Raw genomic sequence first — 15,471 nt, forward strand, 5'->3', positions numbered from 1 at the left:
TGTCTACCTCCTCTTGCTGTAACAGTTACAGGGACACTGTCTACCTCTTTGTGCTATAACAGTTATAGAGATACTGTCTACACATCAAGGAAGGTTGTATTAAGAAGAAACACTTTAACCACATGTAGTACATAGCCTTCAGTCCTAGTATTGGAGACAATAGCTAGGAGGACAGTAGGTTGGAGGCCATGGTGGACCAGTCTCCAAATTCCAAGCCATGATGAGACATGTGTTTTTTTTTTTAAAGTCCTCATTGAATAATCTAAGAATTGATTTCACTTTGGTACCCTCTCTCACCTTTATGAAAAGCCAATCAAACATACGCTACCAAGGACTATTTATTCTTAAGATAAAAAAAGGGTCTTTCTCCTGGCTTATTTTTCACTGCCTTCATGTTAACCAGAACCACACACACTTTGAAGGACATGAGAACCCATATACCCATGGTAGGTAAGTACAATATGGCACATAAATACTAAGTATCGCTTTTGAAAAAGACTTGGGTTTAGTTTTAACATTCTCACCTTTTAGCTGGCTGTGGAACTGCAGGAGTCTGTTTTAACTTATAAAATGAATAAAGCAGAGAGTAAGTTCAAAATGCTTTTACTATTGTAGATTTGGACAGAAAAATTCTGTAAAGATCTTTAAATATTAAAGCTGAGTAAGAGCATAGAGTCCATTTGGTTCGGTACCATAATTTTATAAATGAGTGAAATCAGATCAGAAGAAGTCAGAGGTATCTAGAACAGCAGCTCTCAGCCTTCCCAATGCTACGGCCCTTTACTACAGTTTCTCTTGCCGCCGTGATCCTCAATCATAACATTGTTTTCATTGCTGCTTCAGAGCTGTAATTTTGCTACTGTTATGACTTGTAATGTAAATATCTGATATGCGGGATATCTGATATGCCAGGGCTGTGAAAGGGTCATGTGACCCCCTCAGGGTGTCATGACCCACAGGTTGAGAAGTGCCAATCTAGATGGTCATAGTGTTGGCAGCAGAAACCCATGGGTTCCTCTGATATTAGAGACCGAACAGAACTAAAGGTGTCCTTACATCCTTATGCTCTTGACAGTTTTAGTTTTATCTTGTTAAAGATATGTCAAGAGTAAATACTTCTTAGCTATACTGTGGAGAAATAATTTCTTTGAGAAACTCTTTTCTCTTTCCAAGATTTTGTGTTGGTTTTAAACTTTGTATCTAGTTGTAGGCAGTGTCCTAGTGTTTATCCCAGCAGCACAGCAGACTATGTGTTTTCTTTGTCTCCACTGTATGGTTGCATAACAACTTTGGTTGAACTTTGTCTTTCACAGTTAAAAACATAAACTTCAATAAATATGTGTTCTGTTTCCTAGATGTCTCCTGAAGAAACAGTTTGTAAATACTGTGGTGTCAGCTATCTAATTCTTCATGAATTTAAGGCTATGGAAGAAAAACTGAAAGCAGTGCAAGAAGAAATGAAATTTTATCAAGGAAGTGTAGAACGAGAAAAGAGACTTCAAGAAAAGCTGCAGTCTCTTAGCCAGGAGTTTGAACAGTACAAAACTGACAGCGAGTCCAAGAAGGAAAGGTCAGAGTATGTTTCCTATCTCTTAGTTTTAAGGCAAACAGTAGATTTTGGTGGCATGGGTCTATGCCTGTAATTCCAGTAGTCGGGCCTGGGGCAGAAGCACTGAGAATTCCAGGCCAGCTATATATTTTCTGTATCCTTTACTGTGCCTTTGTTTACCTTTATTATAAATAAATTTCTGCTACATTTGTGGCTTAGTATTTTTGATAGATATTTAATAATAAATAAAATAGTGTATTCGGTGGCTTTGCCACTTACATACATGTATGCACTGGGATTGTTGTACATTAATGCACATATCTTGATCTTTCTGGGGCAATGGTTTTTGGTTTTTTGCTTTTTTTTTAATTTTACAGATATACCATTATTTATCATTTCACTTTTGAATATCAATACTATTTCTATTTATTATTATAGGTACTATTTATACTTATATGCCTTTGAACATATGCTTTTCCATAGAATAAGTTCTCAGAAACAAAAATAACAAAAGTAAATTCCAGTTTACAATTTTGATGATTATTAAATCAAAATGTCCTTTGAGAAGACAGCATTAATTATGTTTGATCAAGTATTTAGAAATTGTCTATCTTTGACACCTTTTAAATATCAACATCCTTTTTTTAGTCTCCTGCATGAAAAAAAGTTTCCTCCTGGATATTTAGCTTATATTTCTTTTTTGTTATTGAAAGAGAGCCTTTTTAAAAAAAAATGTGGAGATTGGATATTTCTTCTTCCATTGATTACCTGCACACATAAAGTTTCCAGTTTTCTATTGGGTCATGTGTTTACTTACAAGAGTTTTGTTGTTTTGAGGGAGGGTCTCATGTAGCAAAGGATGATCTTGAACTTCTGATTCTCCTGCCTCTACTTTCCAGTGCTGACATGTGTCACCACACCAGGTTTATGTGGTTCTGGGGAATCGAACCCAAGGCTCTGTGTATGCTAGGCAAGCACTCTACCAACTACTTTTATCTCCAATCTATGGAGTTTCTAATCGAACACTGTTCTTATACTTTATATGTGTTAATGATTTCTCATGGTTGCTTATCTTTTTGCCTTGTTGTACATTTTTTGTTTTTAAAAATTCCATACTGTACCAAGTTCTGCCAAGGTTCTGTGCCATGATACACAGCCTCAGCACAAAGGAGTTCATTGGAAGAACATACAATGGTAACCTATTGAAATAAAGGAAAATTCAGGTCCTTTGACTTTGTAAAGGACGGGAAACAGATCCTGTTTAAGTCTTTTTGCCTCCACCCCACTCTCCTTCCTTGTACCATTCTCTTCACGTCTGAGCGTGCATTAGTGTCTCATTAGTTTCTTTTGAGTTCATCCTGATCCCCACCTCTGTAGCCTGAGAAAGGAAAGAGTCTTGGTCATCAGTTCTATGAAGACTTTTATAACAAAGGAAGAGAGAGATCACTAAGAGAAATTAGATTTTTGTTATCAGAAGGGGAAATGTAAATCTGATAAGTAAAACATCCAGTACTAGAAAGAAAAATAGCAACAATCCCAATTTAAAACTACAAGGGAAAAAATGGTATGGTATTATTTTATAGTATTGCTTTAGAGTTAGCCATTTGGTCTATTTGCAGTGAATATACATATACATATATATATATGATGTGAGGTAAAACATAAGATTTTACATGTATATATATATTATATATTTGTTTTCCAGATATCTACTTTGTTATTCTGACATCTTTGATTAAATATGTCCTCCTTTGTCCCCTAATTTGAATTGCAGCTGAAGTATTTCTAGTTTAATTTGGACCCTCTGTTTGTGCTAGTGATTCACTACCTGCCAATCATGCAGCATCATACTTCACTGCTTTATCTTTAGGGGATCCTTACTGCAATACTTTTCTGGACAAGTCTCCCCTTTCTCAGTGTAGTGTGTCTCCTAGAATTCTAGAATCAGATATCAGATTTTATGTTAAGATTTAGACTTGGGCTGCATTTACTTTCTTAGAGTAATTAGGTAACTTCAGATTTCATATTTTTATAAAAATCTTCCCATTTCCCCTCTAATTATTCAGCTGTTATTAAAACTGTTCAACAGAATCTTACAGTTTTTATACATTTGCTTAATTCTTGTCAATAAAAACTTATATTTACACATTTGTATGTAATTATTGTTGCTATGGGGGAATGAGATATTTTTCTTCATAATGTGTTCTAATATTTCTGAATGGAAGTAATTTTTATACATTGATTACATACATATCTTGCTCCTTTGCTTGGTTTTATTAGCTGTATGTTTTTCAGTTGGTTTTCTTGAAGATATATAATATGCATAAAACCCCATCACATGATATCTAATGCGATCTTTCTTTGATTTCATCACTCTTCCTCCCTACCCCTCCCTCTGGCTTCATTAAGCTGAACTGGTACAGGTGAGTACTAAACTCGAAGGTGCACGTGTCTTCCTTCTCATCCAGTGGGAACTTGTCTGCTGTGTTCCTGTGCAAAAGATTTTTAAAGATTCTGTTTATCAAATGAGAAATTATTCTGTTCCTTGCTTCTTTAAAGTTTAAATCAAGAATGATTACTGCGCTTTAGTGAGTGCTATTTGTTCCTCTCCCTTATGTATGTTGGAGTAATCATGTGATCTCCCCCTATATGACAGTTAGTGTTTTAGGGCTTTTGTTTTTGTCAACTTGAAGATAAAAGAGGAAACTAAAACTGAGAAGATGTTCCCATCACAATGGTTTGTTAGGCAAGTCTCTTAGGCAGTTTCTGATGATGGATGAGGGAGAATGCAGCCCGAGGTGGGTGGTGCCACTCCAGAGCAGATGGTCCTGGGTGGTGTGAGAAAGCAGGCTGAGCAAGCAGTGAACATGAGTGAGCCTTTGTGGCCTCTGCTTCAGTGCTTGCTTGCAGGTTCCTGCCTTGAGTTCCTGCCCTGACTTCCCTTCATAATGGACTAAACTATAAACTGTAAGCTGAAATAAAACCTTTTCTTCCCCAAGTTGCTTTTTTGTCATGGTCTTCATCACAGGAATAGAAAGCAAACTAGAACTGTGTGTTTTACAGTATCTCCTATAGCCCATGTTGGCTTCATTATGTAAACCAAGCATGACTTTGAACTCCTGATCTTCCTTCTGCCTCCCATGCCTGGTTTTAATTTGTTAGTGCAGTAAATAAAAACATGTTTCCTAATAAGAAGCTATACTTATATTTTTAACAAAAAGCATTTTGATTTGGCATATTTCAGGATTTTTGAAATTTTGTGTGTTTACCCTTTGTATATTACATATACATATACATGTGTGTGTATGTAATATGTGTATATATATAAGTTTATGTGGTGCTGGGGACAATTTGCATATACACAAATATATATAGAATATGTTTTTATTAAATATTATATATATATATATATATATATATATATATATATATATATAAATTGTCATAGCTATAAGTACTCTGTACTAGTACTTTCTGAGCACAATCACTTAGATATATGCATTTCTGTGAGCATAGTAAGTGTAATAGCATCACTTTCCATGAAAGCTAAATTGCAAGTTAAAAAACAAATATATAATACTGAGCATGGTAGCACATGCCTTTAATCCAAGTGCAAGTGGGGGATGCAGTGAAACTACCAAACTAGGGGACTAAACTGCTAAGGCTATCTCAAAGCTGCAAAGAACAGCAAAAGCCTGGCCAGTTTTAAGGAGATGTTGTGGCAGTGGTGTGTGTGTGTGTGTGTGTGTGTGTGTGTGTGTGTGTGTGTGTGTGAGAGAGAGAGAGAGAGAGAGAGAGAGAGAGAGAGAATATATGGTGATGGTGGTGGTGGTAGTATGTGAGCCAGAAGAGCCTGGAGACTAGCATGAGGACTTTGATTTGTTGCAGGCTTGTTTGCGTTCATCAGGAGCTCGATGCCCAATTGCTGGAGGTAGTAGGGAGCAGATAAGAGAAATAATGGGTTTTCCTTACAAACAGAAATCAGCTTTACAAGATTTCTGAGGAGTGCTGAGTTTAGGTAGCAATCCTTCTGTTGACTGGGTCAGAGTACAGAGCTGAGCCCAGACTATCCTTTAGGACATCAGCAGCAACTATTTTAGAGCACCACGTGGGTCCTAACACTCAGCACTAGGGAGGCAAGGCAGGCAAATCTCTGTGAGTTTGAAGCCAATCTGGTCCTGTATAGTGGATTCTAGTATACCCAGGGCTATAGAGAGAGACCTTGAACACACCCCCCCCCCATAATGTAAGGTAATTGCTTATGCTAGTAGGGATGTCTAAAAGTTCATGAATAACTTTGTTTTTCTGAGAGAGTGCTGACACACTTTTCTAGTATTTTAAATAGTTTTGCTAATGTATTTAAAGGTGAAGCTGTTCTATAGCTTTCTCATGGTATAGAGATGAGCTTCTGTTACACTCTTATAAGATACATGCACTGTGTAGCCCAGGCAGCCCTTAAAATGGCAGTTGCCTGCCTCGACCAACCCAGGAATTAGCAGGCCTGTACCACCATGCAGTCTGCACCAGACCTACTAACTAATTCATGAATTGCCTGTACCCATTTAGTAGAAGACTGTCGTCTTTGGGTAGAAGGTCTATGATGGCCCATTTTGTTTCCTCCACCATTACTGCCTTTTATTGACCTTTAGCCCCTTCTTATGTCAATTTTAGAAATTGTTATTTTTCTAAGCAGTTATACATACTAGTATTTCAAGTTCCGTTGTGTTTAGCAATATTATAGCTTCTTTTAAATTTTCTTTTTTTAAAAAACAAAAATTGAATTTAGGGCTTTGTGAATGCCAGGCAAGTGTTTTACCACTGAGCCTAGTTTTGGTTATGTGCTCAATTTATAAACAGTTTGTTTATTTTCTTATTGTTGAGTTTCAATAGTTGGTTAGATATTTTAGGAAATGTAGAGGCCCTATATCAGATGTATGTTTTGCTATTATTTTCTGGCAATATGTGGCTTGTCTTCACTTTCTATCTTGCTTTTGTGAATAGAAGTTTTTAATTTAATGAAGTCTAAGCTATAAAATCTAATAAGTGAGCTGATGATACTAATTTACCAGCAGGCTAGAATGCTATATTCTGGTGATTTCTGCCATTTAAAATCATCATGGAGGAAGTGGCAGATCACAGCTGCTGTTAATTTCAGAGAATTGAAGCGCCACATTATCTGGTTATTGATCAGAATACTTGTGTTTAGGATTTCATTATAGGCTTGTAAGTCTTGGATTATTGTATACTCACCCACATTTGTAAGAAAGAACAGAGAGCCTGTATCCTCTATCCAGATTTCCATGGTAATCACTTGTAAGACTATAGCTTTCCCTTTGAGTGCAATCATATGATTAGCTCTTTTGTTATTGTTTCACAGATCTCTAAAGTGCTCTCCCCTTTCTCCCCAGGTCACATTTGGTAAAGTCTTAAAGTTTTTTTTTTTAATTGTTTACATTTCAAATATTATCCCCTCTACTGGTTTCCTTTCAGCAACCCCCCTATCCCATCCCTCCTTCCCTTGCTTCTATGAGGGTGCTCCCCCACCCACCCATTCACTCCCTAGCATTCCTCTACACTAGGGCATCAAGCCTTCACGGGACCAAGGGCGTTCCCTCCCATTAATGCCAGATAAGGCCCCTTCAGCTCCTTCAGTCCTTCCCCTAACTCCTCCATTGGGGTCCCTGTGCTCAGTCCAATGGTTGGCTGCAAGCATCCACATCTGTATTGGTCAGGATCTAGTAGGGCCTCTCAGGATACAGCTGTGTCAGGCTCCTGTCAGCAAGTACTTCTTGCCATCCGCAGTAGTGTCTGGGTTTAGTGTCTGCATGTGGGATGGATCCCCAGGTGGGGCAGTCTATCAATGGCCTTTCCTTCAGTCTCTGTTCCACTCTTTGTCCCTGTATTTCTTTTAGACAGGAGCAATTCTAAGTTAAAATTTTGGAGATGGATGGGTGGCCCCATCCCTCAAATGGGGGGCCATGCCTAACCTCTGGATATGGTCTTGACAGATCCTCCCTCCCTTTGTGGAGTATTTCAGCTACTGTCATCCCTGTGGGGTTCTGGAAGGCCCTTGCTTTCCTGGCATTATCCTGAGTGAGGTAACTCAGTCACAAAAGAACACACATGGTATGTACTCACTGATAAGTGGATATTAGGCAAAGAGCATGGAATACCCACGATACAACTCACAACTCACAACTCACAACTCACAACTCACAACTCACAACTCACGGACCACAAGAAGCTCAAGAGGAAGGAAGACCAAAGAGTGGATACTTTGGTCCTACTTAGAAGGGGGAACAATATGATCAAGTGAAATAGAGGGTAGGAGGGACTTGGGAGGAAGAGAGGAGGGAGAGGGAGGAAAAAAAAAAGAGGGGAAGAATCAGGTATGGGAGGAGATGGAGGAGATGCACAGAGGGTCAGGAAAGTGAACAGAGGTGTGTAGCAATGGGGGATGGGGAACTGGGATTAGCAACCAGCAAGTCTTAACGTTTTGCTGATTCCATTCTTTGCCATTACATCAGTACTGGTGTGGGTATGTGGGTGGAGGTGCAGGTCTATCTTGCCATTCCCAGCAACCTGACAGTTCTTTCTAGAGACCTTTCTTCAGGTAAAGCCAACCTGTGGCTTCACTGCAGAAGTGAATTTCAGGGTGAGCCAGTATAAAGCAGAACTGGAGTTTATTAAAGCACATTTTAAATGTAGTTCTTGAGCACTGGGGCTACCAGAAAGAGTTGTTCCGGGAAGAATGGTGCAGGGAGAGCATCAGGGAGAGCCATACTTGTGACTTTGCTGAGTTCTGAAATTGTTATCTTGAAAGGGTTGCTAAGAATGCAAGTGATGTCACAGGGTTGTTTCTGATATATGAATAAAAAATAAATAAATAAAAAATGAAAAGGAAAGACAGGACTGCTTCTAGGTATGATGGAGGAGAAAGTTTATTGTAGACAAAGGAGAGCATTAGCCAGAGGCAGCGACATTTGGGAGAGTCCAGAGCTGAAGTGATCCTGAGCCCTGTGAGGAAGTGGGGGAGGGAGAGGAACCTGGTTCAGCAGCCAAGAGGGCACAGGTAAGAAAGGGGCAGTTTGGATTATATAGAGATGAACCTCTGGCAGAAGGGCAACCCAGCCCCTGGGCTAGACAGTTGGGGTGGGGGAGGGTAAGAGGGCCTGGTATGCCTGGGTACCCAGTAACAGCTAAGGGATGCTAGGAAAACTTGGCAGCCAGATATGCTTTGATACGTTAAATAGGCACCTGAGCCATTTGTCCCAGGGTATGAGATTTAACATGCAGACAGGATTAAAATTGATAAGATGGACTCTTGATCTTAAAATGCAGGAAGTATAACTTTACTATAAATAAAACTTAACAGTTCAGGAGATTCCCAGAGAATCTGGGAATCAGTGAAACATCTGGGAGAGCAGTGAAACACTACTCAAGGACATACACGTCAGGCCTGAAGCTCTGCTTACTGCTAGATTAGCATCTTAGTTTTAAAATAGAAATAATTGTCTTTGTGTTGGTAACTTATGGAACACATGTTAGCTGTGCTGAGATTCTTGACTTTTAGCTGGCATGAAACTTCAGCCCAGCTTTAGCCTGGCCTCCCTTCTTGTCTCCTGTTTTTGTAATCTCCCATTTTCTTATCCTGCCTTCATTCTGTTCTTTCATTTTATACTGTAAGTTTAGTTATAAGTTTTAGTTTTATAACTTCTCTTTGATTCTTTTATAACTTCTATTTCAAGATTTTCCATTTTGGTTCAAGAGATTTTTCATTCTTTTTGAAAGCGTTTTTGTATTGGCTGCTGTGTAATTCTTGTCAGATCATTCTAACATCAGTGTTTGGTCTCTTCTACCAGTGTTGTGGGTTTCCTGATTGTGGTTTGATAGCAGATGTCTATAGAGTTAATTTTTATGTCAAATTGACTAATATAGGGGTTACTCTGATAGCTGGAAAAATATTTTTTGATGTGTCTGTGTTTTTCTAAGAGATTGGTACTTGAATTAGTAAAGATGAGTCTTACTCAAGTGTGGTTGTGCCATCTGTTGAGGGCTCACAAAGAGTAAACTGAGGAGAAAGAGACTTCTCCATGTGTAGCATTTATTCTCTGCCCTTGGACCAGTGCTTCTGCTGCTCATTTGTGTGCAGAGAGTAAGAGGGTTGTCTGGGTGTTGGGGGTTAGCTCTTGGTCTTTGGCTCAGACCAGGAGTAAATATACTGTCACTTTCCTAGGTTCACAACTTAACAGTAGGCATCATGGATTTAGCTTTCATTGTCATATGACCTAATTCCTCCTAGTGATTTTTTTTTCTTTATCTCTCTTCATTTAACCCATTGCTTCTGTTTATCTGAGGAACCCTGACTAATACAGCATATAGGTCATTTCCTACTGGGCCTGCTGATACTGTTTCGGAAAAATGAGGCCCTGGTTCACTCTGACTTGTATCAGATTGGTGAGAGGAATTTTATCTATCCTCAATAGTCTCACACTTTTCTGGGGAAAGAAGGTTACCATCTTGTATTTTCTATGTTTTTGCAATGGGATGTAAAATCATCTCTCTGCTACTAAACTCAGGAGGGACAGGAATCCAAGGGCTGGCTTACATTGCTTTGTAGTTATAGTTATAGAAGAGGCTGAAAGTTTGCCTCTTCTATTTCCTCTTTCCCCTGAGGGGTAGAAGAAGTAGAATACTAGTTAACCTTGCCTCTAGCCACTTAATCCTTCTTGATGATGGCAACTGGAGTGGAAGTTCAGCCTCCTGCTAGCTCCACTGATACCATGGTACTGATAACCCTATCGCGTGCCACCTCATTCCAGCCTAGTGATACTCTGTGGAGCTGGAGGCTTTCCACCAAGACCTACTGACAGGGTTTAGCATTGAGGTGATACAGGAGTGTTCACTGGTGCTGTTTCCAGAGCCCCCAGTGTCTGCTTCCGGGTAAGTATAGAGATTTCATTCCTCATGGCCCTTAGGTATGCCAGATGTGGAAAGAAAGTGTTAGCTTACCTCTACTAGTCAGTACGATCCTGTTCCTTCTTGGACAATGTTGGAGATAGTGCCTCACTTCCCTATTCTCCTTGCTGACATTGCTCTGCTTGGGACACTAGAACCTTATTTGTTTCTGGAATTAAGGATTAACATATCAGTTGTCAGCTCAGCCCACTGACTCTCCACTTGGAGCACATCCCATGTGACGGAGTCAGGTAGTGTGGAAGTGACTCCTCAAGCTCAGCCCTATGAAACCATAGGGCGGAGAGGCAGAGTTTTTCAGTTGTGTTTGGCCAGAGTAAGACAGGAATTGCTAAAAATGTCTTCTGTGGTCAGCCAACCGTTTCTCAGTTAGCTTCTTCTCTGTGGCCATGGGCAGTTCTGGGCTGGAAACCTGTAGAGCACTGTGTGTAGAAGAGGAGGAGCAAAGGAAAGCCAGGAGCGCCATCACTTCAGTGTTTCTCAGGCTCCATCCGATTCCTTCCCACCTTTTAGTCTTGCTGTTGTTGAAGTTTTTAGATACAGGAGAAAACAGAGCATCTCCTCAAACCCTGAGGGGTTTTTTTTTTTTTTTTTGTCAAATTAAGTTTTGCTTTGAGAAAGTTGGAATGTTAAAATAATAATATTAATAATAATAACAACAACAATAATAATAACTATTATTATTGTTGTTATTATTACTGAGATATATGGATACTCAGACTAATCCAAAGTGAAGTTGGATACTAGAGTTGCTGTCAGTGTGGGTCAGAGGAGCTTCTCTTCTCTAGAGGGCAACTGTTAATGCAGAGACTCACGACCAGTCAAAATGCTGGGAGTGAGTGACGAGTGCTCAGTGCTTCATGAGACATCTCTACCAGCCACTCCAGGCTCAGCAAGCATCAAGGAAGAGGGGTCAGAAATATTGAAAGAGCCAGAGGATGGTATGGCATAGCTGTTTCAATCATAAAGACAGGGCAGATATGCCTATTGTATAAGCACTGTGTGTGTGTGTCTGTGTGTCTATGTGTCTGTGTGTCTGTGTATGTAAACATCCCCCCTCTCCCCATGGGGGAAAGAAGGGAGGGAGCTCGTTGGGAAGAAGGAACCAGCAAGAGGATAGGAAGAGTAAGGAGCTGTCTTAGTTTCTTTTCTGTTGCTGTATAGATTACTCTGATGAAAGGAACTTATGTTAGCTTTCTGTTCAAGATACAGTCTGTCATGAAGGGTAAATCAAGGCAGCAGGAGCTTGAAACACTTAGTCTCATTACGTCTATAATCAGAAATAGAGAGGAATGGCTGTAAGCTAGAGATGAGCTTGCATTCTCCATTTTATACAGTCCAGGTCCGTTGCTGAAGAGATAGTCCTACCCACAGTCAAGATAAATTTTCCCATGTCAGCTATCAAAATCAAGATCCTTCCTCACAAGCATACCCAGTGACCGATCTCCCAGAAAATTTTAGATTAGAACAAGGAGTGAATATAGTCATAGTATATTTTATCCACTATGTAATTATTAAATACCATTGTACCTGAAAAAAATCCTCTTTTAAATCAAAAATCTTAAAATATCAAAAATACTTTAATCATTGTTGGCAGTTATCATGTTAGGCAAACTATAAGTGAAGTAAAGCAACTAGCCCAAGAAAAGTTCACAGGACTATACCAACTGTCCTGAGCCAGACTAAACTTACAGTTTGGGAACACATTAACATAGGAATACTTTTAAGTTTATAGGCAGAAGGAATGGGAAGAGATATGCATATATGACGTCAGATACCGTGGAACTGAAGTTACAGCAGCCACATGTGTATGGTGAACCCAGTCCTCTGCTGCTGAGCCATCTCAGCCCCTTAACCCAGGCTTCTGCTGTTTGTATATCTGAAGTACTTTTTGACATCCATGGATATCATTAAGGGACATACATGTTAAAATGACTGAACAACTCATTTGGAATAGTCAAGGGTATAGAACAAGGAACTAATACAGAACTGTAGTTCTCATAGGGTAGGGTTCTAAGAGAACCATGTCAAATCTCTGGTCATCCTTCTGTAATGCAAGGTGAGAATCTCTGCAGGAAAATGCAAACTAGCACTGGCTGATGTATGGCCATGCATATACAGTTGGGAACAGTCTAGAAAAGAATTCATTCTTTTTATGTTGCTCAAAACTTATTCCAGTAGACACAGGACCATAAGAACATGATTTAAACCTAGAAGTTCATATTGCATTTTTATTGTAGGCATATAAATGTGAACCTATTGTATTTATATTCATCTCATGAACTGGAGAAACTAAATATATTTTATTCATATTATATAGTTCTCAGGTCAGCTAACCCTCTATTATTTCTTAGTCCTCATCCCATATCATCCACAGGTTGTGCTTCTGAGTCCTGAGTCAGAGAATATACTGTCTTCCCTTATTCCTTCTCTTGGGGGGCACATCCAAACAATAAGTAGAAAGTGACAGGTATTTTTATGATCAATATAAATAAAGTTTACATGGGTTTCTCCATCATCAGATCTAGCAAGATTATACAAACTGATATTTAATCACCAATATTGATAGACCTATGTATACATGTATTTATTGTATTACTGGTATAACTGTGAAAGCTCTTCTGAGGATGGTAATGATGTTGCTATAGCAACATGGTTACCAAAATAAACATTTTCCCTTCTACTTCTATCTTTCTAATGGTATTCTTTTATCCCTCAAAATTTTAAAATCAACAGTATTTTATATTTGTATTTATATTTTTTTAACCTTGGATTTCTCTTTAACCTTAAGTATTATCACAACAAAAATATAATTTTTGTTAGGCTGAGTCCTACAACTTATATTAGGTTAAATCTAATTTATTCTGAGAACACAGTAGAAGGAAATCAACGCACTGTGTGAGGTCTGTAGTGCAGGCTCTGCCTTTGCTTAAAATTTGCTTCTTAATTTTTCTGGGCCTTGAGTTTTTCATCTGCAAAATAGTCAAAGAATAGGCCATTTCATAAGGAATGGAAGGCAGATTGCTTAATACTTAGGGAATTCTCATCCCCCTTTTCATCCTTTCCATGTTTCTTAAAGGTTAATAGCATGGTGCCTGGTGGTATGAATGAGAAATGTCTTCCATAGGCACAGGTATTTGAACACTTGGTTCCCAGTTGGTGATGCTATTTAGGGTGGTTTAGGTGCTGTGGCCTTACTGAAGGAGCATGTTACTGGGCTTCAGCATTGAGAATTTAAAGCCCTACACCACTTCCAGTTTATTCACTCAGCTTCATGCTTGCAGTTGAGGATATAAACTTTCAGATTCATGCTCTGATTACTATGCCTGCCACTTGTTACTATGCCTCTCCACCTTGATGACCCTTTTCTATGTGGAACCGTAAGCCCAAATAAACTATTCCTTCTCTTGGCCATGCTGTTATCACAGCAATAGAACAGCAACTAATGTATTATCTTTCCACTATTGATAGTGTTATGTCCATACCTACTTTCATTGTTCAAACATACAATGATGTCATGAGGAAAGTTCCCGGGTCTAGAAATATGTAGATATCAATGTTCATTGGTGAGACTGCCTAAGTTAGCACACTTCTTAAATTGTGATTTTGTTATTTATCTAATCAGTGCCTTATACACACACACAAATATATATTATAACATATAATATATATACTATAAAACACACGTTTATAGTATACATATGTATGTGCAATATAACATAACACACATATATGTGTGTTATATATACATATATATGTAAACATACACACATATGTATAGCTAGTCACTCCAGGAAACTTGTAAAACATCTCAGCTTCAGGCCTGTACCTCACTATCGTTGTGTTTCAGAGGCTGTTCTGCTCTGGCTGTTTCTCTGCACATGGTGTATCCAGCCCCATGTTAAATTAGTCTTGCTCCAGCTCACAGTTCTTGTGGGAATTGTGTCTAGGAGGGGACAGCACCTCCATGGCTGCTACTGATGACTTCAGTCTGGTAGGCAGCATAGTGTGGTTGGGCTTGAATCAGTGGCCATTACTGGCTGTATTTCCACAGAGAAAATTGTTGACCTCACTTGGACTTACTTTTCTCTGTCACCTATTTTTATCTTCCCATGCTGTTCTGCCATTCTTGTGTTCCTGATACTGTTCAGCTTTTCCTCACACAGAAAGAGTCTGGTGTTTTTTTATCCTGACTTTTCATTTGCTAGTGTTTTAGTTACTTTTTCTGTGGCTATGATATGATACAAAAGCAACTTTAGGGAGAAGGGTTTATTATTGGCTTGTAGTTTGAGGGTAAAGTCCATGATGGTGGACTGATGGAGATCCTGGTGGCAGGAACTTAAAGCACTGGTCACTTTACCTGCAGCCAGGAAGCAGAGGATGATGAGTGCTCTTGCTCCTCCTTTGTGTGCAGTCTAGGACCCAAGCTCAGTAGATGGTTTACCCACATTGAGGGTGAGTCTTCCTACCTCAATTAACCTAACCCAAAGATTTTTCTCCAAGGTGATTCTAGATCCTGTCAAGTGAAAATCTATAGAGGAATTTTAATCTAGCATCATGGCTGCTCTGGCAAGGTATCACATATAAAGATAAGATTTAGCTGGAATGCAGACATGCATTATAGTATGATCTGGCTGGAATACAGGCACATCATTAGTACATACCTTTAATTCTTAACAATGAAATTTGTAGAAGGAAGCCATGTTTAAAATGTGTAATTGAGGGGCAGACAAAGTGACAAACCAGGGAAAGATTTGACAGAATGTGTCAGAGATAGGATACACCCAACTTATATGCGATAGGAAAGAGAGGCTACTTAAAAGCAGAGAGAGAGGAAGGAAGAGAGAGGGAGGGAGAGGGGGAGAGAGGAAGTAAGAGGGAGAAAGAAAGAGGGAGAGGGAGAGAGAAGGAGGAGAGGGAGAGAGGTTTTGTGTGCGTGTGTGTGT

At 39.1% G+C, this 15,471-nt stretch overlaps 1 protein-coding gene across 1 annotated transcript in view; it reads left to right on the plus strand.

Moving 5' to 3' along the window:
- Lekr1 (leucine, glutamate and lysine rich 1) overlaps positions 1–15,471 on the plus strand; it is a 168,304-nt gene that overhangs the window by 21,426 nt on the left and 131,407 nt on the right. Inside the window, exon 3 of the mRNA XM_028763565.1 lies at positions 1,356–1,570. Coding sequence (XP_028619398.1) covers positions 1,356–1,570 — 215 coding nt within the window. The remainder of the gene's footprint in view (positions 1–1,355; positions 1,571–15,471) is intronic.

Source organism: Grammomys surdaster, unplaced genomic scaffold, assembly GCF_004785775.1.
Source record: "Grammomys surdaster isolate TR1022 unplaced genomic scaffold, NIH_TR_1.0 139, whole genome shotgun sequence".
NCBI classification, from domain to species: domain Eukaryota; kingdom Metazoa; phylum Chordata; class Mammalia; order Rodentia; family Muridae; genus Grammomys; species Grammomys surdaster.